This window comes from Acanthopagrus latus, chromosome 6, assembly GCF_904848185.1.
Source record: "Acanthopagrus latus isolate v.2019 chromosome 6, fAcaLat1.1, whole genome shotgun sequence".
Taxonomy (NCBI): domain Eukaryota; kingdom Metazoa; phylum Chordata; class Actinopteri; order Spariformes; family Sparidae; genus Acanthopagrus; species Acanthopagrus latus.
The window spans coordinates 6659253-6684532 of NC_051044.1; the positions used below are offsets into that span (position 1 = coordinate 6659253).

The window sequence follows — 25280 nt, forward strand, 5'->3', positions numbered from 1 at the left end:
AATTACCTTCAAACGTCACATACTTTGAGAATGAATGTTTTTTTTTTAAACAATCAGCTGTCGGCACGCATTGTGACACACATAGTGCTGATAGTTGGCTTGTTTTCTGAAAGATGTCAGAGTGATGGAAAAATTCTGTGTGGTCTAAGACTGATTCAGTTGCCAAAAGCTGAGTGATGTGTCCAAAATAACATTTATGTTTCTGCAAAACATGGATATGTTGAAACGTTACATGTCTGCAGGTTGAATCTTTATATTTCTTTTACTTTGATTCTCACTTTAAAATCGTGTTGGTGCTGTGCTCACAGTCTGGTTAGGTTTAGGAAAAAAACACGTTTTGGCTCAAATTACCCATATACCCATACATGTTTTTTGTTGCCACAGAAAGTGTCCTGAGGTCTTCTGTCAAAATATCATCCACATGAAATGCAGCGCTCCCTCGTCAAAAATATCCAGTCGTCCCTCGCTTGAAAATGTGGAAACAGTCTTGAACTTTGATCAGCGGCTTGTCAGCCTCCTCGTCTGTTACTCCACTAACATCCTGTCCGCCTCTAGATATGAAAGTCAGGCCATAAACATGTAATGTGAATGTGATATGACAGGTTTTGTAAACATGCCAACATAGCATGTAGCCCATGACAGGTAAGAATGTGACCGGATCAACAGATTGCAGATGACCGGACTACCATTTTATAAAACTGCACACAAAAACATATATATACAACCTGCAGATCTTGAAAAGAATAAAACAAACAGACTCCTAAAGCTTTGCATGAATAACCACGAACCAGTATTGTCTGTTAAAAAAAGAATCCAAGTTGTCCTTTCCCTGGTTCAACTAAACCGTTTTCTAAACTTGGAAATGTCTGCGGACCAAAGGATGACCTGGTTCATCAGCACGATCTGTCAGGTCGCATCACTCACAGCCATGAAAATTATTAGCAACAAAGTGTCGTCTCCTCGAACAGTAATCTGATTTAAGATGCCATACGTGCATTCACTGCATTTCTGCACAGGCTGGACAAAGCGAAGAAGAACCGTGAGCAACATAAAGAGAGAGGCTGTCCTGGATGCTGTATGGTCAGGACTGTCTGTATTGTTCTTAGTTAACCCTGCGTGCAGAACGCTGCAGTCCACTGATGTGAAACATCATTCTTGTTTAACTATATTCAAAAGACAAGTAAACATATGAATATATGCCTTGCGTGTCAGCGCTTTGGATCGTGTTCATTTCCAGTGATTTTACTTAAGTGCAAAAGGTTACAGAGTTACAAAGATGCTCGGTGAGGGTGCACACTGCCAGTTCATTATGCATGTATTGTTTTCTAAGATATTCTAATACTTGACTGTTTAAATCTCGAAGCTCGCCCTTTCCATTTTCCATCAGCCTCCTGCTGATTTGTTTTATCGCTTTGATTTTCGTTATTTATACGATACATTTTTAATACGAAGCACAGTCCAGAGCGACGGCACACCTCTACGGAGATCACCTGTAGACGTCTGTGAGGTGATGATGTGCTTTGTTTTTTCCTTTTTTCCCCCATCACTAACGCAGTCATTGCTCAGGAGGTCCCATTTACCCAATTTTATATTTTTACTGCGATAGCCATCTGTTTTACAAGATGCATTTCCCTCATTAAATACCGAACATGTTGAAACTGCTATTATGTTGGGCTGTCTGTCAGTGGAAGTCAGCCCACGCACCATCGCTGGCTCACTCTGCTATCATGGAGAGGTAGCGTATAAAGAGATGTCCTTTGCACTTGCATGTAAAGCAGATGTATTTTAAATAGATAGAATAGATGCCCAAGTTTCAGGTTATGCGCTGCCTTCACACTGTCTTCATTTAATTTACCTTCCAGGTTTCGGATGTATTTATTTTCTCCCAGGTCTTCTCGTTATCACTAGCTAATTGCCTTTTGTATATGCCCATTTTTATTTGCGAGATACGATCTTGCTGATGTGCTGGATGCATTATCACCTTGTGAACGTGTAAGAGTGGAACTGTACCTGCAGGTATGTGAAGCAAAGATGGCTGATGATGAGATGATGAGACAATGTGGCAAGGTCGAGACTCCACTCAAATATCTGTCTCTTTGCTGAAAGCTGAACTCCAAATCTGGAGGAAATAAAGTTCATCTTTGTATCCGATGGTTATTTCTGACTTTGCCTGTGATTTAACGAGAGCTGGGTATTGTTAACCTCACGATTCGATTTCGATTCTTTAGGTGGCAATTCGATTCAATATTGATTTAAATGCTTTGATATCGATTCAGTAAGAAGTAATAATAAACAAATAATTCATTTGAGTACCTGTTGATAATTTTTAAATTCAAAAAAGTAATCTTAAATTATAAATCGTTCCCCATTAAGTTCCAGTTAAAATTGAAATGTAAACAAAGGCGCATGATTCAGTTATAGTTCAGTTGAGTTATAAAGTTGTGCAACCATAGCTGGGAAAGTGCCATTGTTTCTGGGACTGCATGATACTTTTTCATCTGACATTATCATAGACATAACCGTGTCATAGTCATAACCGAGGGTATAAAACGCTGACACTGAACCCCCCTCCTTTAATTTCTGAGTATTAGAAACAACATTTCAATGCTAACAAACCAACCTTGTCAAAGGCAACGCTGGCACTGACCTTTGAGATACACTTTCATCAAAACCCTTAGACTTTTAATTAGCTGGTGCGATGTTTGTTTGTTTCTTTATCTCAACTGACAGTGAATGAGAAGCCACTGCAAGAACTGCAATGCCGTTGCCTTCACTCCTCTTAGAGGCTCTGAGGTTTACAGACTGCCTGCTTATTCAGGGCCAAACAACTTCAGATTAGTTACTGGTGAAGAGCTTAAAGAGACTCTGCACAAAGCGTGCAGGGCTACCGTCATGGCCGTTATTTAGCGTGAGCAGTAATTATGTCTTATGGACACTTTTTTTCTTTTTCTTTTTCGAGGATGATGGAAAAAAAAAAAACAGTGTTGGTACAGAAACGGCTGCGCTATCACGCTGGTGTGTTTGTTTAAGAGTCAAACCAGATGAAGAGAAAAACACGTCACTGGAAAATGAATACTTGAGTAACCACCGCTGAAGTGCTGTTTACCAAGATACTTAACCCTTGTGTGGGAAATTGCATGAGTGCACAAGGATGAATCATGGCGGTTTTTGCGAACTTCAATGTGTTTGAAAATGATTCACGACTTCTTCATTGCTGTTTTCTAACACTGAACTTCAGAAGAAAGCCACGGCCGACACAGAAGCACGTGTCCTGTTCAGGCAAATTGTCTCCCTGGTTTATGACTGTGATAAAACTAATGTCCAATTCTTCTTTTTTTTTTTTCTTCTGCAGGATATCTGACAGTTACCATAGAGCCCCTGCCTCCTGTTGTTGTGGGAGAGACTGTTACCCTCAAGTGTAACTTCAAAACTGACGGAAGGCTTCGAGAGATTGTTTGGTACAGGGTGAGTAGACCTGTTAACATTTTCACTGCCATTAAGCACTCGATGCCCTCCCTCCGGACCATCCATTTCTCTCATTTCTCGCCGTTCAGCGTCTGAGGGGGTCAATGCCAGCAGTCATATCACGGCTTTATTGCTGTGTTAGGAGAACAACCGTGCACCGTCAAACTGCAATTGTTAGGAAACAAGCCGTTATTTGGGCCAGCTGTATGGGAGGCGTCGCTGGCTGCTGCTTGGGAATTTGATTTCTCAATCCGCTGGTCATCACCATCATTTCTTAATAGTTCACAGCTGGCGACTCAACAGTTATTAAAATCCCAGTTGGTGTACTACGCAGCTTAAGTGCCAATAATTGGATTGGTGTTGAAGGAGAGAGAAAAAAAAAAAAAAGACAACCAAGAAATCTCTGTATGTCCTAGCTGGAGTTTATTTGGACTGTAAAAACTGAACGGTTTGGAAGTTTTGTATGAAGTAGAGATTGGTAAAATAAATCTGTACAGTTCACAGGATGCGTTCACTTCATTATAAGACAGCCGCTGGTGAGCACTTGAATTGAAAAGCGGTAGCAGCTGCTGCTATCACACCCTTCTCTGACCATTTGTTTCTCCAAAAAGCTCTAATTCTTGAGAGCTGTGCAGATTCTCGCTTTGTAAACGCGGCCGACTCTTCACCGAGTTGTTAGCGAAGTTGCTGAGTGGTGATTGGATTTGTATAATGTGGTACAGACAAATTGTGGAGCGTGAAATGACATCAACCAAGCTGTTCGGTGTTCCCTAAAACGCATTCTTGCTCCGTCTTGTGACGTTCATTATGCTCATGATATAATCTAAAAACTGGTTGGCCTCCAAAAACAAACAAGCGAACAGCATGCAGACGGCTGCATTGTTAGAGTGGCTTTGCAGTGTGGCTATAATGTGCAGGACTGACTTCCTGTTCCAGACACATGAGGTACACTTGAGTTATCATTAGGAGTCATAGTTGGCCTTTGAAAGCAGACATATAGGGTTGTTTGTGTAAGTATTTTTAGCTCTGGAGGAAGCTTTTAAAAGATGCTATCAGACAGTTGCATTACAGGAAATGAAGGATCCATTCTGGCGCTTTACCCATACTGGATTAAATATCAGGACATCTTGGTCTGTGCTGCATCAATTTTAATTCTCAGATCTCTACAGCGGCTTCCATTTTTTATGGAAATGTAACCCCAAATCATTAGGGACCCCTAAATCACAAAGGGGCCTTTTTAAAAGTTCCTGCCAAGGAGACAAAATTGGTCCTACAATTCACCATTATCTGGTGCATCGTATTCTTTAACCGCCTGGGTGAAAACCTGTTTCTGTCGACTGATTGCACCATTTCTCTACCAAAGGGGCCTCTGTTAAACAAAAAGAGAGCACAAAGAGAGGATTTCTTTCTCTGGATTTCTTCTGTCCCGTTGTAATGAACTGCTTGATAATACTCTGCATACCAAAGAAACAAATCAGAATGCAAATTGGCCTTTGTACAGTTGTAACACTAGCTGCTTTTGTGTTTGAGCACCTCATCATCTTGTGGATAAAAACACCATCAACATCAACTAGTTGTGTTGTGACGACCGAGTCTTCAGAGGTAACCCGTCTTGTCTCGTTCATCTTCGACCAGAAAACTGATTGATGAACAATGACTTGGGTCGGCCTGTTCTCATCTTATAAACCACCTTATAGTGCAACTGTGAAAGCAGCTTATTATGACCCACGTTGGCAATTACAGATGGATGGCGACCTCCAGTGGCCACTGTAACTAGTACAGCAGTGAAGAAGGAATTCAGGCAAAGAAATATAAAGAGCAACAGCACAGAAGCAGGATTTGTGATCTGCTGGCAAGTCGAGTCAACTTGTTTCTCTTTAAGAGACGTTAACATGAAAATAACCCCTTGTTCGTCTACCCAATATCACTATCAACAAACTCAAGTACTGCCACTACTGAATGCGATCATTACCTGTGAATCCTGCAGCTTAATTGATAATTATTATAACAGTGTATGATAACTGTGAACATCCAGTCCAGCGCTACGCTGACTTTCACCTTGGTTGCACCCTCCACCTTGTGCCGGAACAGCGTTCATTAATACGCGAGCAGCGGTTTATTGCTTAGGAAGGAAGTCTGTCTTTAGAGCAGCTTCTGCTTTCCCACTTTTTATTATTGTGAAATAAAACAGCGTCTCTGGACTCATCGTAGCAAATGCTGACCTTTCAAGGTAGGACAAAAAGAGATTTATGGCACTTTACACGTTCACCTCACCATCGTAGATCACTTTCATTGCTGTGACAATTTCATTTAATCAGGCGTGGATTGGAGAGCGTTTGTTTTGCTTACATTCCGTCACATTTCTGTGGCGTCTGCTGATAGCCGTAGTTTAAATAACCTCCCCGAGAATAGAGCTGCCCATATTAAGTGTTCTCACGAGGGGGAAGCAGAAAGGTTGTACCAGAAATCGGCCCTATCTCCCTGGTGGCCACTGCTCAGCACAAACTTTGATAAATTATAAATCAATTATCCACACTTGGCTGCCAAAGTTTCTTTAATCTCTGCCTTTTATTTGACTAAATACTGTTGACTTCTCATTTTACATCCTGTTCAAATGAAACTGGGGTTGATACCCACCTGGGGAATCCTCGGATCTAATCGAAGCGCGGCCAATCAGACAGGGGGTTCCGGACTCGAGCTGAATATTTCAGCGAGTGCTCATTTGTGGCGCTGTGCCCTGACCTATTCTCTTTGAGGATTTTCTATTTTTTTTTTTTTTTTTTTAATGCATAACACATCCAGACTGTGGTCCAAATTAGCATGTCTTAGTATGTGCTTAAGATAAACCTGATTCATTTAGAGAGTCTTTCATGCCACACCAACTCCGATTCTCCGCAGCATTATATTCAAGGCTCGGGAGATAAAAGTAATGGATTTGATATGAGGTACCCCGTGGATTCTGTTTTATTGAAGCATTTTGGTTTTTCCTTTTTATCCCTGAAATCACGAATTAGTGAGAAAAAATAGAAAAATAAAAAATTAAGGGACTGTACAAATATTTCTGCTTAAGAGTGAAGCGTGAGGGTGTCGAGGGACGCCTTGAAACTTTTCTTTTAAAGCCGCGCCCGCCCTTTTCATGGATATTTTCACTTGACCTTTCCATTTAATCTGAAATGCACTTTATGTCATCGTCGAAATACTAAAAACACTGAAGCAGCATGAGTCGGTTCTTCCTCTGTGAAATGTACAATATGCTGTCTCACACAGGGACGGATCAGTTTAAGGTCAGACCTCTTATTAACAAAACTTTTCTGTGAAAAAGCACAAAAGAATGCAATTTAACACCGTAACACGCCTGTAGGGGAAGCAGCAGGCACAGTCAGCACATGCACAGCGACAGGCTGTGAAAAACATGAAAATGAAGTACAGTAACACCTGTTTTTAAAGACCAAAATTGAAAGCAAAACTCAAGCAACATTTTACCAATGATTTACAGTTGATACAGTTAAAGGTGGTGATACACAAACATTGTGAATTTTGAATATGTGATACAAAACTCTGAGCGTGTTCATCAAAATACAGATAGCAACAACATGTTGATTAGTCTACCTCAACATTATGATGCATGCAGTGCTGTGTGCTCAGGAGAAGTTAGTCTCCCGACCTACAAAATTCTTATAATAATTATGTTAATAATGGTACGTTTTATTTACACAGCACTTTTCATACTCAAACACACTTCATGAAATTAGATTTAAAAAAAGGAAACAACATGCTAAAACATATAAGATCGTTTGTTTTTTCATGCAAAATACATCAGATTTGAAGAAGATTCAATTAAGCTGATTTATTTTAGAACATACAAGTTTAAGATATATATATATATATATATATATATATATATATATATATATATATATATATATATATATATATATATACACACACACATGCAGTTATCAAAGTATTATGGTGATGAAACAGTGCTTCTGAGCTGTTGAAAAGTGTCTGGCCTCTTCAGGATTCAGCACTGGAATTAATGGCACCCCATCCAGCAGCTGGGAAACATACAGTTAATACGATGTGATCATTAAATATGAAGTACGACTGGAGTTTTTCAGTCTTTGACTCCTTTGCCAGTCCAATGACTGCACTCTACAAGGTCTACCTCCTCCAGGCAGTGCGGCTCAAGTGGATGATTTTCTCGATGTGGAGACGCATCATTAAATTTGGTTAAAAGTAAGTGCTTAAAAAAATGAATGTTAACCAAATGTAGCTTCGGCCTACGAAAAAAAAAAAAAAAAGAGCTAAAACCCCCCCGTCTCGTTTTATGCCTCCTAACCTCGCTATCTGATAATGACGGTGGGCTAGGATCCCCCTATTACAGTGCACTTCACATTTTAGTTGGTTACTCAAGATGAGAAATTAGCAGACAGACAGAGACGGAGGATGAATGCATTACAGTGAGAGCAGTCGTCTGTAATGGATGTAGTATTGCCCCGGAGCTAATGCTTCAAGAGCAAATAAATGGAAGCCTCTCAAGTGTGTAGGATATTGCACTACAGGCCATATGAATGTTTTTTAGTGAGTGGTGAATACCGGCAGGGCATGGATTAAGCACTATGGGTATGCAGTGCCATCCAGCTGTCTATTATGCTTTAATAGCATACCAAATAGTCATGATGGATCTTTTGATAGGGTGCTGCTAATGTGCCGCCTGTTTCAGAGAGGAATGTCAGCGTGGCGTCGCTCCCCGCGGACGCGCACGCGGGCTCATCTCACGCTGTGTTCGTTTTAATTCCGCCTCGTCGCGATGAATGTATACGTCTGGGACCTCTCCCAGCGGGGGCGCCCAGGTATGCAAAGCCGACAGCGTTGGAGCAAGCAGCGCCTGTTAGCTCGCCTGTTGAGTGCGGCGCTGCACTGTGGTTAATTTTAATCACCGGATCAACTCGCTCTGCTCGCCTGTTTCTCTCTCCTCCCCTCACTCTGCCCATTACAGAATTTCTCCATCCACCCTGACATAACTCTTCTGGGATCCGCTCTCTCTCTCTCTCTCTCAGCAACGTGAGCGTCTTCCCTAAGACACTTCCCCTAATTTACCACTGGCCTGTCTGCTAGCTGAGCCGGTTCCTGCTGATAGTCCTCTCATCATTCAGCTGTGTCTACCTCTGTCCATTTCATTATTATGATTCAAACTCACCTGTATTTATAATCCTGCTCTCAGCTGAATTAAACATCGCCGCTCGCCGCTCCGCGTGCACGGCTTCACAAGGAAACGCGCGATATCGACGACTGGAGAGAAAAGCATTAATTACGACCCGGAGACATTTTGTTTTCCACATTTCTCCAATTTGCAAAATAATCTGAGCAACTTGTCGCTGCCTTGTGAGAGCCGGAAAATACTGGGATCCAACCTCGGCGTGTGGAACTCATTCCTTTGTCAGTTGTGATCTTGTCTTGTACTTGATGAAATAAACAGAAATTCTGCTCCCAACTATAACAGCATTTCTTTAAAAACGTACATAAACATTTAAAAAAAAAAAAAAAAAAAACACCTCTAATTTCTGCATCAGAGGTCCTCCTACAACAACATCTGAGAGGCAAAACCATTTTCTATATTTAGGTCTTACTGAAGGTTGCAAGGGAGTGCTTTTCATTTTGAAAAGTTTCAAGCCAAGCTCCAAAAATATTTATCATTCTGCAGTTTAGAGCGCTGTTCCAGTTATGTCCGTGTCTAAATTATATCCTCACGTGCTGTCGAATTATCTGCTTATTTCCTCAAATTATACACCGTGCTTTATTGCAAGGTAGAATGTCAGCTGGGTAGTGTTGAATATGAGAGGACAACAAAAGGTGGCAACACATCACACAAAGACTCCGCGGGTGCACGTTAAGTAGCTTTCACATTGTCTATTTCTAATCATGTTTTGAATCAAACCACGGCACGAAAAATGAAACAAAAAAAAAAAGAAACACTGCGGTTTCGATTATAATTAGCTCGTGAAGTGACATTAGCTCCCTGCCTGCCACCCGACAGCTCGCTAACCATCGCCTGGAAAATCATGATTGTCATCCGCGAGGCGCACGGTGGCTGAATGTATGTCACGTCGAGCTTTCACTTTCGAAGGAAGTGTGTTGTTGGATTTTCTTTCCCCTCTTGTGCGGGTGTGCACCGGTATTTGTGTGGAGCAATAACAAATCAATAGTTTATAATGTCTAGAAAGGACAATAACCAAAGACGGTCATAAATCTCAATCATCTGCTGAATACCATTGAAAGCCTGTCACAGTTTTAATGAAGCCATCTGCCTCCTGTTCGGAGCATCTCAGGTCTAACAATTAGCTTTACAACCTTCCCTGTAACACCTTTTTGCACCCATAAAAATAATGCGCCTGAAACGGTGACTTTAATCTAATCACATGTACGTTTTGTTTTTTTTCGCTGTCGTCCTCTGTGCGGAGTTTTGCATGTCGTCCACGTGTCTGCGTGGGGTTCTTCTCTGAAGACTCCGACTTCCTCCCGCAATCCAAAGAAAAGCAAAAAGGTGAATTGATTACTCTAAATCGTCCGTAGGTGTGAATGTGAGCGTGATGGTTGTTTGTCCCGACATGTCGGCCTCATGATGAACTGCAGACTTATTCAGGCTGTGCTCTGCCGTCGCCCCCCGTGACCCTGAGAAGGAATAAATGGTTACAGATAATAGATGGATGCATGTATAATATGTGAATACATCTCTTTCTTTTCATTGCTATGGACCTTCTATGTGTCTGAAATAGACGAGTTTGAACTGAATTAACACTTGATTGAATATGTATAAATTGTATTTCTGTTCAAACTAGCTTTATGTAACCGCTTTATGTATAAGTCTGCATTGATTTAATTCAATCAGTCCAAGTTATTTAATTCATTCACTCAACATGATGGCACAATTACGTGTTCATTCTGACAATTAAACCATTCAAAGACACTATTCAAATCCCTACTATCGTTCCGTAACATGAGTTAACTTTCTCCCCTACACTTGAAATCCACAACTTTTTTTTTTTTTTTTTTTTTTTTTTTTTAACTCAAGTTCTGCCGTACCTGCAAGAATTATCCAGAGGCTTTTTCGTTTGGTGCACCAAGGATGAGTGACAACCAGAGAGAGGGTTGCTCAATTATTTTAGGTGAGCGGCAGCATTGTTTCGCCGAACAATTGGATCTTTTTGGCACAAAGGACAGGTCCAGACTGTCCTCTCTGGAAAAAAAATAAAAAAAGAGGAGGCCATGGATTGTTTGGTCCACCAGCTCAACCACTAATAATTTATTCGTACCAGACCTGATGCACAGCAGTTGCTGGCACTGGACATCACAATGGAGCACTGGTGTCTCAGACCAAAACAAATGCATGCGCTGTTCAATTAATGAAGTTGGAATGAAAAATGGACAAAATCAGATCAAACTGTAGAATAAGGCAGTTAGTCCAAGATGTCACTGTTGTGTAGATATCAAAGATGCAAGACTCAGTACATGAAGTGCACTGTATTCAGTCTTTGTTATGATATATACATCCGTCAGAGGTGACACAAAAATAATGGCAACATCTAAATGTCCAGCCCCGAGTTTATTTGTCGTGATGAAGCAAACTATTCAGTGTCTATTAGGGAGCGCTGAAAAACTGAACCAGGGAATGATTTTGGATGCAGCACATGTTACCATGAAATCAATAATGCCCCAAAAATCTATCACGTACTTTCAGCTGCCAAAACTTAACCGTTCATTATCCACACAGACGCACATCCATAAAGCCCTCAAGTCAGCTGTGTCTCTTGAATTCACTCATTTCACCAAACTGAGCTGCTTTTTCTCGAACGTGAAAACAATGCGATGCATTGATTTCTGAGTATGATTAAATCTTATGCTCCACAATTATGTCCAAACTTTACACCCACTCTGCTCACATCGTGAACAGGCCGCAGTCCTTTGTGGGACTTCGTGAGGGTTCTCGTATCTGAAATGATGCACGCACATTTCTTCCCTCTCGACATATTGCCATTATCTTAACAGCGCAGGAGTGCAGTACACGTGTACTTAAACGTTTGCCAGCTGTGTTTTTGGACACAGGCCAGCTGCCTCAGTAGCTTTGAGGAGAGCACGGTGATTATATTTGGAAATATGAAAATAGCTCCGCACATAAAACACTGACCCGACTACTACTGTACACTCTAACTTGCAGCGAGGGGAAACTTATTCTGGGATGAGAGCGAGAGAATCGGTGCCCACGCAAACTCTGCACTGCATCTTATTCTGATACCCCTGACTCTCACTTCGCCTCTGGTGGTGTTTCTCAGATTTACTTGTGGCCCACATTTTGACAAATCCCATTAAAGCTGTTGACAGTGTCAAAGCACAATATAACAGCTATGCAAATGACTTATCTCTTGTCACAGTCTGCCAAGGAATATAAGAGTGCATTACCTGAGGGCAGTGTGTCACTGGATTTCGCCGTTGTCTCTCTCTGCCCATACGCTGCCTCCCGAATGCATGTGGCAGAGTGTATGTGACTGGACACTCGAGTGGAAAGTGAAGTGTTCTTCTGGCCAGTAATCCTGTTTCTTGACTGTGGAGAGACACAGGAGGCGTCGTATGCTAAATCCAAGTTTAAAATCTCCAAGACAGGGTTGCCTGGGCAACTGGAATCCGTAAGTGCAGAAGAGAGCTCGCCGAGCGTGTACGCACAGCACACTCCTGTGGGGTTTTTGGGTGTCTAACTTCCTGCTGTTTAATCCCCAAGTGTAATTGTGTAGGTTCAAAAAACTCCTTGTCTCATTTATGTTCTAGTGTAGTGTACAGTCCCATATGAATCTATCTATCTATTTATCTATCTATCTGTCTGTCTGTCTGTCTGTCTGTCTGTCTGTCTGTCTGTCTGTCTTCAGGGAAACATTTCCACTTGTGTTTCATAAACTCTGTCATCAAACGCAGTCACGGCCGGGTGATTTCTGGTCAGGTTTAGGTAAAGACAGTGTTTTGCAGCCTAAAATACCTGTTCTGGATGCTGCAAACAAACCCTGCCGGAGACATCCCACCTCCGCATCTAAAATATCTGGTGCTGGCACAAAAACACTGCTAGTCTGTCTGTCAGTCTGTCTTTTTGCAAACCGTTAAGTTAGATGATATCTAAGTGACTGTATGCCACCCGGATAACTGCACAAGCTGTCTGTCTGTCTGCGGAATAACAGCAGCAGAAGTTTTTTTTTTTTTTTTACTTTAATTATTTCATGAGGCACCAACAAAGACCAGTACCTCGGACAGTCCACTATCGGCTGCTGTTAAGGTTCTGGCTCTGGCTCTCGGGGCATGTTCACAGTGCTCCCATCACCTCCTGCATGTCCCCGCAGGACAACTCAGCACCTGTGAATTAACCTGCTTGTTAAGTAACGCCACACTCTGTCTTTTCCTGTGTGGAGCCGACCTCCAGGCTGCTGCGTTTTGACAGGGTGACAGACAAGAACGTCCTCTGTTTTCGGTCCGCCTGCTTCGACTGTGAACTCAACTTTTTTTTTTTTTTTATCTAGATAGAGAACATTTATTGTGACGACTGTTTAGTTTTCCTTTTGTCTATTATTAGGGCTTATGCCCAGTGAGTTATTTGGTTAGTGTGCCCTACTTGGCAGTAGAGTTTTTGTCGCACTCCTCGGTCGACTGTGGCATCATTAAAGGGACTGACTGAGCATCCCGCCGCCTTCATCTTGCCTCTGCACACGGGTTCAACCCCCAATCACACGAAGTCCATCAGAAAGAATAACTTTACACTGATGCGCCCTTTGAATGCAGCGAGCCCTAAACATTTTAAATTGTCTTACAAAGTGTGAAAAAAGGAAAAAAAAAAAAAGGGGAAATTGGTCTCGGATTGAGAAATATGTGCTGGCATAAACAAGTCAATGCATGATACAACGGGAGAACATGTTTAATCTGGGCAGCTGTTATAGAGCAACTTGTTTGTTGTTTTGCTTCTCTTTTTGCAAAATGTGACGCCTTCTTCTTCTTCTTCTCTGGTGAAAACAATTTGCGTTTCAAGGAGGCCCATATGCAGCGTAATGCTAATAAATTCTGCAATCAACAGGCCAAGTGATTACTTCCTGATGTGGTCATTGTTTCCTCCAGCCTTGTGTCCTCAACCAAATCTAATTTTATTGAGAGGGGTTAGGGTTCTCACCACAGTGATTTTTTGTATGATACATTACTGTAGTAGCAGAATAGTGGAATTTAATACTGGATATGATGAAGCTTTACCGAGCCATCTGTGATCGACTTCCGCAGCGGACAGACTGCTGACCTAACTCAAAGAACGTTAGAAATCACTTTTATTACGTTTCAGTTGGAGGATGATGCGCGCAGCCTCTTCTGTTGGTCAGAAGCAAAAAATAAATAAACGTGGTCTGCCCCTTTAAAGAGTGGCACAATCCTCTGTCATCTATATTAGCCTGCTGCTCCATACCGAATGTGGTGCCCCAAGGGGAATCGGAGATAAGGTGATATGGATCACTGCACTGCAACCTTCCCCTTTGAGGATGCCACGAGGGCAAATAAGCAGCCTGTTATACATGGAATAATAATTACACACTTCATGTCAGCAAACTACAAGATGGGTCCCCTTTCATACACAAATGCTAATGGCAACAAAGGGACTGATCACCGCTGCGTGCGCAGCTAATGGCAGCGTCCGTGATGACAATGGGTTGTTTTGTTTCTGCGCTTCTAAGAGTGAATAATGCCTCCTCATTGGTAGCATCTCCCAGAGATCCCCAGGTATCTATCAAGAGCACACTCTGTATCTAATTAATTATGTAATTGAATAAATGATTATACTAAAGGAAAAAAAAACAAACAAAAAAAAAAACCTCGCCACACGATCATTTAGCTGTTCCCCAGCGGCTCATTTTCTCCATGACAATAGGATTAAACACACACTTATAGAAACATCCAGCTTCGTCATCTTTATGGTAGATGCAAGCATGAGAGTACAGTCTATCATGCACGCATCATAAAAGGGTTGCATGGCGCATTTATTTTCCAATCTCTTTGTTTATTGTTTTCATCCAGAAATTGGTTATATAACAGTATTAAACGTGGTGGCAGTGCTTGTTTTGGAGCAAATGCTGAAAAATAATCTCTTTAAGAAGAAAGATGATTGTCTCTCGTATCCCCCTCAAAATGTTTGCGTCATTATATTTCATTAACCAGGGCCCCCTCTGGGAGGAGATTTTTAATTTTGAAGCCAAAGTCATTGCATCTGCTTCACTACATTTGGAGGCTTATTGTAGCTCATCGAATTTTCAGCATGTCTTGAAAAATTCCTAATCTCCCGACCAGAATCATACCAGATTTTTGCAATCCATTCTCACCATCACAGAAGGATCAAACAAGAAAGTGATTACTTAGCGATTAGGAGTGGATCAGAGCCTCTTTGTGACATTTGCATGAGAGGAGGAAGTCATTTCCATGCCAGGAGAGTCTTAGCAGTGGCCTCCATACTCCGCCTCGACGCGACACACTGTGAGGTCCTCCAGGGGCAGCAAGCAGGCAAAACAATTATATGATGAGATTCCAAAAAGGAGGAAAAACACCCACACACAAACAAAGGACATAATGTAAATCAGACTGCAAAATTCTGCACATCTATTGATTTATCGTTTTCACATTCAAGTTGTAGAGTTGAGAGAAGTTTGAAAAGACTGTATATTTTTCTTATTTTCAACAAATCCCAAGACGAGACTGAAACAAAAACAAAAAGCATCGTCTGTGTAGCCGAAGCCTGATCTGTCTTATTCCTCCAGAGCTCCATATTTGTCAAAAAAAAAACTATTAAAAACACATCAGTGAGCCACGCTGTTGCTCTGGGTGACATGTTTCTTCATTACCATGAACATGGGCACTGTAGTGTATTTTGATTTGATCCCAAATACACCGTCCTGCTGTCGTAAATGCTCACTGGAGCGTCAAATGTGTATTAATCCACAGCGGAAAATAGTACCCTACAAATGCACAATACATATCCTGTTGACTAACATCTACAGAGCCCGGCTCTGAAAAGAAAGAGTTGATTTGTGACCCATTTCATGTCGGGCCAATTTAACCACAGAAGAAATGAAATATTGAGAGTGTTAGTATGTCTTGGAGTGTCAACCTAATTCACAGATTTAAACTTATTCTGCTTGCAGTACATCGCTTTATTTAATTTTTTGCTTCATTGTTAGAATCCAGGATTACACTCAGTTAGTGCTGTGAAAAGATCATGTTTCGGTTGATGCAAATGGCTGGAATTGTCTCGACTTCCCGTCGAATGCGACAGGGTTTTAATGCCACAAACATGGTTGGAAATTGTCCCGAGTTCTCCACAAAAAGATTCCAGCGGTGTCACGCTTATAAATGTTTTAGACGCCGGGGTCCGTCATCCAAAATATCCGGTGGTTTCCGACTTACAAATGCTTGAAACACAGTCTCGATAACTGCACCACCATCCCCTCCACATCCAGGTCAAAACATATAACGTGAATGTGATATGACATGTTTCGTTATGGTGACATGTGACACATGCAGCTGGCGGCTGGGCTGAATCGACAGTATTTGTTGAGGATTCCAGGCTGAATGTGAGTCATGATGAGTACTGTAGAAACATGATGTGAATGCCCCTTTCATTTGATATCCAACTTTCCTATATGACCACTACAGTCATAGGTGAAGTTGTCATGTCACTGTGAGGGCGGCTTTCTTTTGTATTCTATTTGCAAGATCACACTGAGGTCTCTTAATCCATACAACTGCTAATACGTGTAAAAAACTACCGAGTTCATCGTCAAACAAATAGTTCACTGCTGTCACGAAGGGTCACTGGGTTTGGTGACACGACATGAAAGTGACCCAAAAGTCAAGAAAGCGATACAGAACCCGTCAGCTGTGAGGGTGATATAAGTTTTGAGTGTTATGAGAGAAGGGGTTATTATATCTCAGCTTTTCCTTAGCCTGCTACCACAGCTGCTTCATATGGCTGTATACTGACATATTTTGGGCCTTTGATATACATAAATAACATAATTACATGTGACAACCATTTCAAAATTTGCACATGTGCAACTAGACAAATGTTATGTGCGTTGGCCTCGTTCCTCCAGTGTGATGTAACGGCAGTGTGGGAGCAGAAAGCATTGAACAACACTTTGGATGACACAGAAATAGGTCATCGCAGCGACGCTCGTCTGTACTTGAGCATGTGAGTAGTTTCCGATCCACGCGCACCTCACCGGAGCTGCGACGGGGAGACCTTAACGTAACCAAATTATCCAGTGACTGACACTATCTAAATGAGTCCACGCTCCGCCAACAAGGGGGAAGTTGTCAGAAAATATCGATTGCTATCAGCACATGTAGACATCATCACCGCGCACAACAGCTATCATCCACCCGTCCGTCTTTCCGTGCCCATTTTTTCCGTGTCTTTTCCTTCCTATTCAGGGTCATTAGGTGGCTAGCCCAGCACATGTTGAGTAAATTGCAAAGAAACAGCCTGGACGTGCCGGCACTCCATCACAGGGATAATAGGGCGCCAGTTATCAGCTCTTAATAAAGAGCAGGAGTTAATCAGGGCCCATACTTTAGGGGCATTCACTGAATCTGAAGTTGGGTACGGACAGCACGAGCAGTTACGTCTGAAAAAACCTTCCGTGGAATTCAAATCAAAGCTGTTTAGTTTCATCTTGTACTTATTTTCTTTACTGTGTACCCGGAAAATAATCAGGTCAGACTCTGGGTGATTGTTTTCCTTTTGTACTGATCCCATCAAACCAGGCTTTGACCCCACTGAAAGGTAGCCTGGCCACTGCTCAATAGATTGTTTTCACCATGTACAGATATTCAGCGCTGGTTGAGTTAAACACTTTGAGGTCGCAGCTTCTTCCACTTCTTCCTCGCAGTTGTGACCTTTGCTTGGTCAGCGGCTCCTTCACGCGTCCATTCATCATTGTTCTGCTGTTTCTCCTTCAGTTTCATGAGGCAGCTGGAGTCCAGGGTTAGTGAGCAGGCCTCACGGGATATGTCACCCGAGTATTAAAGGTCAGTCGGTGCAACAGTTTAAGGCACATACTGTATTAAGTTAATATTTATAGGCTAAAGAAGAGGGTCTTTTTTTTCCTGACCTATTACCATGACAGTATATATTAATCGACGACCTCTTGTTTGTCTTTTTTTCTTTTTGTCCCCACAGACATCATAATTCTCTCTTTTGACTCTAAAAACTGCAATATTGTTATAAAACAAGACTAAAATGTACTAAAATGTAAAATCTTTGATGAATCTGTCTTTATTTTATGCAACATAAATGAGGAGGCAACATACTGACAGTTGGTTTTGCAATGTTTTATTGTCTGCACAGCTCTCATTGTTCACATAGTTTTGAAGAGAGCGCCGGACCCCAGGCCATTTGTTTAATCCTGTTGGGTAAAATAAATACGCATATCCGAACATGTTCCATGTCTGAACGTATTGCTTAAAGGACCACTCTGTAGTTTTAGGAGGAAGAGAAAGATTTTTACTGACTGATTCATTTATGTTTTACAAACTAAAGTACTCTGTTTTGGAAACTGAATGGTATCCTTTATACCTTTATGGATTCAATACAATTTCGCTTTGTAGCTTCAAACCATGTTCTGGGGACCTTATTTTCATGTGAAAACTTTATGTTGTAAATATTACAACTCTGATCTTCTCCAAAACTACATAATGCTCCTTTAAATTGATGCATCAGCCCACTGGGACAGACACGTCCTGCAGAGCTTCATTCTCAGTAACTCAACATGTGCTTGACATCAGATGATGAGATAAAATGACAGCAACAAAATATTGACTACATTGACAGAAATGTTGAGTGTGATCCGACGACTAGAAATTGCTAAAATGTCAGCAGTTTCCACTGACTAAAATGAATATGTTAACTTTTACTTTTCCCAAGATAAGACACAACATTAACACCATGAAAGAGACGTTACTGTGGCATTAATCCTTATTAGTATAACTGCTGTCGCGGGGATTAAACACAGTTTGTTGTCACTCGCTTCATTTTTAAGCACAGGTTTGTTTCCATTTTCAAGTTTTATAGAGTTTTTTTTTTTCTCTCTCTTTTGATTTGTTTGATCCCTGTTGGTTGTTTTTGTGAAAAGTATTAAATTCACCTTTGGTCCTGTCTGGCATTTTTTTTGTGAGAGGGTTTGTTGCTACAGGCGACCCTTTATGTCGGGTTTAGGGTTTAATGGAAAGTCCGAGTTAAACTCTCCAATCTGTGGAGGTTGTTCCTTTGGCCCAGAGCTGTGTCCTGCCATACTTAGAACCGCATCCGACGCCTTTTCATTACATTCCGCACCCGACCTGACCCACTCTATTGATACTGACACCCAACCTGAACCTGAAGGAAAATTAGACACTTTAGTTAGCCTACATGCAATTTTTAAAAATGAAAGTAAGCTAGCATGGGGAATGGGAGTTCTGGGAGGGCGACACAGTACATTATTTTTCGCTCATTTCATCCAAATTGTGTGTAGGAACCTGTGCAGGACTCTTTCATAGCAAAACTGAGGGAGATTCCCTTTGCAAAAAAAAAAAAAAAAAGTACATTGTTTTGTATATCAAGTGTGAGATAATGTGGGATGCAATAAAGCTTTTCATCTTCCCTGCCAATTGCATTTTACGTGATATTATATTTATCAGAGGTGGAAAGGTTGAGAATTTTATAAGACATCAAAGGTAGCTAGACAACTTTTTTTTTTTTTTTTTTCAAACTGTTATAGTGCAGGAACATAGTGTGAGAGAGAAAGACAGAAAGTAGGAGAGAGAATGTGTCTCAGCTCTATACTTCTATGTCATCACAGCTACACGCATCATCCGCCATTGTTCCTGTTTTCTTGTCCGGAAACCACCGCGAGTGCAAAGAGATGCTATAAAAGAATGCTGCTGCTTCAGTATAACAATTTGCCAGAAGAGGCTTTTCAGCGTGGACATTTGCACCCTGCCATTTCGCAGGGACAGGTGAAAAGCCATGAGAGCCGCTTGAGCCTTTTGTCGATTGCAGAAGGACTTCGGCGTAGCCCTGAACGTGATTCTCTCTTCTGAGGAAGTAAAAGAAAAAAAAAATGCCAAGAAGTGGTAAAGATCTTTCTGAAGGGTCTTAAAGCGTTAACAATGTAACCAAGGCAACTGTCGGTTACTACATATGTCATCGATAGTTGTGCAGAGTTGCTCGTGAACTGTCAGCTTGTTTATCAGGAGTTTAGCCACAAGCGTCGTTGTTGCGAAGCAGCCGTCAGTGTGAGGTCGTTACACCAACCGTTTCAGCAATTAATGCATCCTGATTTCAGGGTCATGAGGTTCAACATTCTTTAAGTGGTGTTTTCGTTTTGTTGTCTTTTCGACTGTGATTGTTTTTTCCCGTGCTGTCTCCTCTCCTCCACTTTTCCATTTACTTTTTAAAAGTAGGTGTTAAACTCGATGAAAATGTAACTTTATCCCACCTGATTTTTACTTCTGCCAAGGAGTTTGATGGTTGGGATTGAGGAATGGACTTGTTTGACATTTTTGTCAAAGATTATCATCATGATTATTACATTGCTCATTTTCAGTTTCATAATTTTATTTTGGGTTACTACTGAAACAGGTTTTTGTATGCTCTAATGCACAAAAACACACTAGTTTTTTTTTTTTTCCCAATGTGTCCAGTGCTGCACGCTGTATTCCCTCTCTATCTGAAACGCTCTGTTCTAACTCCTGCCCCCCTCCCGAATACCCACTCTCATCTGATTGGCCAGCACACATGTGCCTGAACCAGCACTGCTAACAACAAAGCAGCTGTGCTATATTAATTCTTACGTGCCAAACGTGTCTAAAAATGTGTGACAAGGTGAGGTAGTGTGATGTCACAAAGTCACAGAATTGAAGGGGGGGGGGGCTACCGGCGAGGCGTTTCAGGAGCAGCGTTTCCCGCGGGAGAGGGGAGCTTCTGTTGGTGTGGACCATTTTAACTTTCATGATCTTTTACATGCACAGTAAACTACAGCATACAATGCACTGAATGAAGGAAAAAATACTGAAAAAGCCCAATAGGTCTCCTTCAATAGGACATGTTTCATTTTTTTTTTTTTTTCTAGTATATTTGTATTCTTTTTTATAATAAGACTTGATTGATTTAAAGGTTGGGCCTTGGCAGAGGGATGTGCTCCTCAATTGCCATTCTAGTTTAAAGTCTCTATCTGTCTTGTTGTATCAATCATAACAGAGCCATTAAGCTGGATGAACATGTTTTTTAAAAGATTGTGAAAATGAGGAATTGCCTCACAATAAGAGGTCCTGTGCCAGATGTATATATATATATATATATATATATATATTCACATTACAGCAGGTAGTTGTAAAATGTGAACTCTAATATGTTTGTAAAAATGCAGTGGTTCCATTAATACACTGTTCATTTCAGCATCTCATGGAAATGCTGGGGCGAAGTACTTCCACTCAGTGTGAATAATGTCACTCTGTACATAGCAATCGGTAAATGATGTGTCTGAATGACCTGCTCACCAATCAGAGCCATAATGTGGACTAGGTTCACTCATAACCAGGACAGCTCTGCAGCCAAGGAAAAAACAATTAGAGAAAAGCCTCTCTTCCCCAGTGGCTTTAATGCAGGTGGAGACAGATAGGGTTTGTAATAGATTTTTGTCCGTGTAAAATGAGATGCTGACCTCTAGGTCCAAGACACTCAAAGGCATCAGACGAGTGGGACAGCACACTCCCACTGGGGCTAAAGGATATTCATCCAGGACATCATTCTCGCACTTGGTGTGAGTCATACTACGAACCATGACAGCTACTCCTCATGGTAGTTATCACAGAGAGCCTCTGAGGGATGTTGGAAGTCGAGATTGCATCTATGCAATCAAGTTCTTTTTTAAATGCCATGTGATCCGGGGCAAGTGACACCGGCTTTTCCAGCCTGTGTGTAGCTGCTGAGTTGGTGATGTTAATCGTGTCATCTTGACAGATTAATGAAAAGGCCGTTTTTTGAAGATTGTGGGTTTTGTTTGGAAAGGCAGAACAGTTTTAGCTTCTCTTTTGTTTCAAGTCATTTTGACTGTTAATTGAATTAACTGGAAATCTGATTTCTTCACAGATTGGTCAGAAATAATCCTGGGTAGATTGTGAAGTACAACAAAAAAGCCGATACCCTGTAATTTATTGGAACATTTTGTATCTGCTGCTGTGGACTGATTTCTCTTAGCTCTTCATTTACATATTCTCAAATGCAAACAGCATGTACCACTGTTTGTTGTTGGCCATTTTGAATAACAAAAAAAAAACCTATAATGAACACTTTCCATTATTCAGATGTATTCATTTAATCCCCTCGTCCATTTGTCGAAGTTCTTGCTGCTCATTAGAGAACGAAGCCGTGTTTGAGTCTAGGTAATGTCTCTGCTGTCCGTGACCTCTAGTTCGTCTTCCTTCCGAATGCAATCGGAAATATTTAAAATTAGCCTTAAGATGCTTTGAGTTAAACCTGTGAGAGAGAAATGCAAAAACATTACAGCTTCCACTTTCATATTATCTTCAGCGGCGCCCCTCTCAGTGATAGTGTTCATTCTAATTTCTCGTCCTCTCTTTAGCTGTGATGTCTTTGTTTCCTTTAGGCAGTCTTTGACATGAGGTATCTAATGGAACCATTACAATATGTCCAGCTCCATCAATGTATACCTCTCCATCGTAACAAAATCTGCCTTCTCATGCTCTCCACTGCAGTTTTGCTTGTGGCAAGTTGAGTTGTCTCTTTAAGGCCCCGCCCTCCTGAATATCCAGTCTACTCTGATTGGTCAGTTCACATATACCTGACCCACCACGTGTCTCCTGTCAGCCCTACCAAGTTTTCAGCCCCCAGTTAGCCCCCAGTTCTACAATGAGCAGCTGTTATATTGTGTAAGTGTGTGACGTGGTGACAAACCGTGATGTCAAAAAGTCACAGATTTAAAGGTACACTGTGTAATATATTGTTTTAGATTGCAGCACTCACTCGCTCATCCCTCCCTTTTCAAGGATGTTGGGGTAGCTCCAAAAGCCACAGTAGCCCTCATGGACGAGAAAGTAATTTGCTAAATACGGACTCATTCACAACAGGGTTGAGTATTCTTCTAATTCAAATGATTAGGTAAAGATGTGTGCAGTTATGAAGTCCATAAAGCTATAAGTTATAACAAAAAAAAATAAAAATAGGATCATACAAAGAACTATTAGTATTAATAGAAGTCACACTCAGTCATTTCTTTTCCCAGGCCTAAATATCTTAGTGATCGCTCTGAGTGCTGTCTCACTGCAACAGACAAGGAATAAATCTGAATTAATCTCGCTCACTCGATGTTACCACCAGCTCTCTGAGAGGCACAGACGGAGGCTACGGCGTGCTAATATTTAATGATATATATATATAAAGGTTTACACACTGTACCTTTTCAAGGTGGGACAACTGATGAGGCCCTTCAGGAGCAGTGCGGGAGAGAGGAGCTTGTTTTAACATGCAGACCTTCTCCATGCACGAGAACCAATGCAACACGCTGACAGAGAGTCGAAATCATACGCTGAAGTATGTTCCTCCTCTACCGCCGTCACTAACTAGATGTGTGCAATTATTTGACCGTTGACATTTGCAGTCTACCCAGTATGCAAGCATTGAAATTACACATTTTTGTGCAATTTACATGGACTGCACAGAGAATAAACGATTTGCCAAGTTCCGTCCCACGCCTTCATTCCCACTGACGTTAATGTGTTAAAGTGCAGCTCATTTACTGGAGCCGCCCACATGTGCCTTATTGTTTTGATCCAGAGTTTTAATCCAGTATTTATCCTCAAACCAAAAGATCATTTAGCAAAATCAGCTTTTAATTACTTAATTCTTCTGAATATTTGACTTGCTGTAATTTATTATTGGCCCCTCGGGTAAACCCTGTGCTGCGTCTGTATATCACACGTCCTGCAGAGCGTGTTTTGTCGACGCTGAGTAGATGTCACAGGCGCGGTGGTCCTGGCAATCGATGCGCTCCCCACCCAGCTACAGAACAAAACCTCTTTAGCTGCAGAAATTACAGATCATTCACATTATACTAAATGCTTCTCACCCTTAACCCTACCTCCTCCCATCTCATTTATCTTGATCAAAGCTTACATCCTTGTAGGCAGACGTGATATTAGCATAAAATCCAAAAGGCCTTTCCAGTGCAGGCGGAGAGGAGACAAGGGGAGCACTAATGTTATCAGCGAATGCTTTGTTTACACTCTTGTCTCGATGCAAATGTAGAAACATGTGGAAGCGGTTGATCGATGGGAACATTACATTCATCAGTGACGATACATATAAATCTTGGCCGCTAAACCCTGAGAGAGCGCGGCTATTATGTTGGCTCAAAATAATGTGACCTTAAAGTGGCTGTAATAGATATTTTTATAATAGCAATGCATCAGATGACAATGTGAGAACAATCTGGCGATTTGAAAAGGGTCGCTCGCAGGGATGGCTCCGAGAGAGTTAGGACACAAACCCGCGGCTCACCTCGCTTTACAGAGCATAAAAGTGAGTTTCAGCTCATCCTTTAGCTGGTCGGCTGCGAGCTGTTTTGGGTCACTCTCACCGGTCGCATCGGGTTATTTTTTTAAGCGGAAATGCTGCCACTGGCAGAGCGGTATGGAAAACCACATGGAGTACATCAGTCTGTGGAGTCACGCTGAAATAAACCGTCTTGTCTGCGACTTGACAGCGTGATTGTTCGGAGGGGGCGAGATGATGCATCACGCTTCCATGTTGTCATGTCATCGGCGTATGGAGTTATGATCAGCCTGCGTTGTCAAGATATCCTGGTGGTGCCTGGACCCAAATATCCCATCTGATCATTCGCAAATAACAGTGTGGTAACGCCGCTTTGAGATCTGGCAGCCAACTATTGATGAAAGAAATTGGTTGTAATTTGAATCTCTAATGAAGGCAGTGAAGCTTTAAGAACCAGTGTTCTTGTATATTGTCTATGAAATGGGTCATTGCCCCCTTTTATGTTGTCCCTAATAAAAACACACCACCACCCAGCATTGGCCCACGTGGCGTCTTTTTATCCTTAATCTCTGAAAATTTTGTATATACAACTCACTGAAATGGTATTGAATATTGTTGTGTGTGTTTCGATCAGTGAGCCTGCCTCTCATGTTCTTATTAGTTGATGTTTTTCTCCACACATGTGCTCGCAGGGGTGGAAATTATCTCAATTGAGCAGTCAAGCTCTCCCGAGTAATTAGCTGTTTACATACAGTATCTACTGGAGCTGACCTGGGCAATGATTGATGTCCGCTTCAATACATGTTTCTATAACTCAGCCGGCTTTGTCTGCATAAAAAAAAAAGGCACCGAATGAGACGCGACAGTCTCTGTTGGACGCTCTTGAGGCTGCTGCACGTCCCCTAAGAAGCCCCTTAATTTGTCACGTTTTGACACTGCCACTCAGAGTAAGTGCAAATGGTATTTCAAGCCATTTTTACATGCATTGCATTAAGTCTCTGCTTTGATGTAGTAATGTGAACGTGACATGTCAGCCCGGTGGAGTCCTCATACAGCATAATATGTGGCGGTAATACAGAGTGTCTGCAGCTCTCCAGTGTTTTACCGGCTGAGCCAAACTCCAGTACCTTTTGTAACCCATCTGGATCGTCTCCTCCCCTCTGCACACTTTGTGCCCCGATAGCCTCCGATTAACAAACTG

The 25280-nt window shown here is 41.6% G+C and overlaps 1 protein-coding gene and 1 long non-coding RNA gene across 8 annotated transcripts in view; one reads left to right on the forward strand and one right to left on the reverse strand.

The window, feature by feature from the left end:
• Positions 1–25280, forward strand: part of igsf21a (immunoglobin superfamily, member 21a) — a 333921-nt gene that overhangs the window by 200188 nt on the left and 108453 nt on the right. For all 6 annotated transcript variants that reach the window (XM_037101112.1, XM_037101113.1, XM_037101114.1 and 3 more), the window contains one exon: positions 3353–3465. In XM_037101112.1, the coding sequence (XP_036957007.1) occupies positions 3353–3465 (113 nt within the window). The remainder of the gene's footprint in view (positions 1–3352; positions 3466–25280) is intronic.
• LOC119021106 lies at positions 7432–12090 on the reverse strand. Of its 2 annotated transcripts, XR_005075480.1 has the most exons (4): positions 11926–12090; positions 10787–10860; positions 10552–10705; positions 7432–10140 (listed from the first exon to the last, which is right to left on the reverse strand). It is a non-coding gene; the product is annotated as an uncharacterized LOC119021106 (long non-coding RNA). The 2 variants fall into 2 exon arrangements; XR_005075479.1 differs by lacking the exon at positions 10787–10860.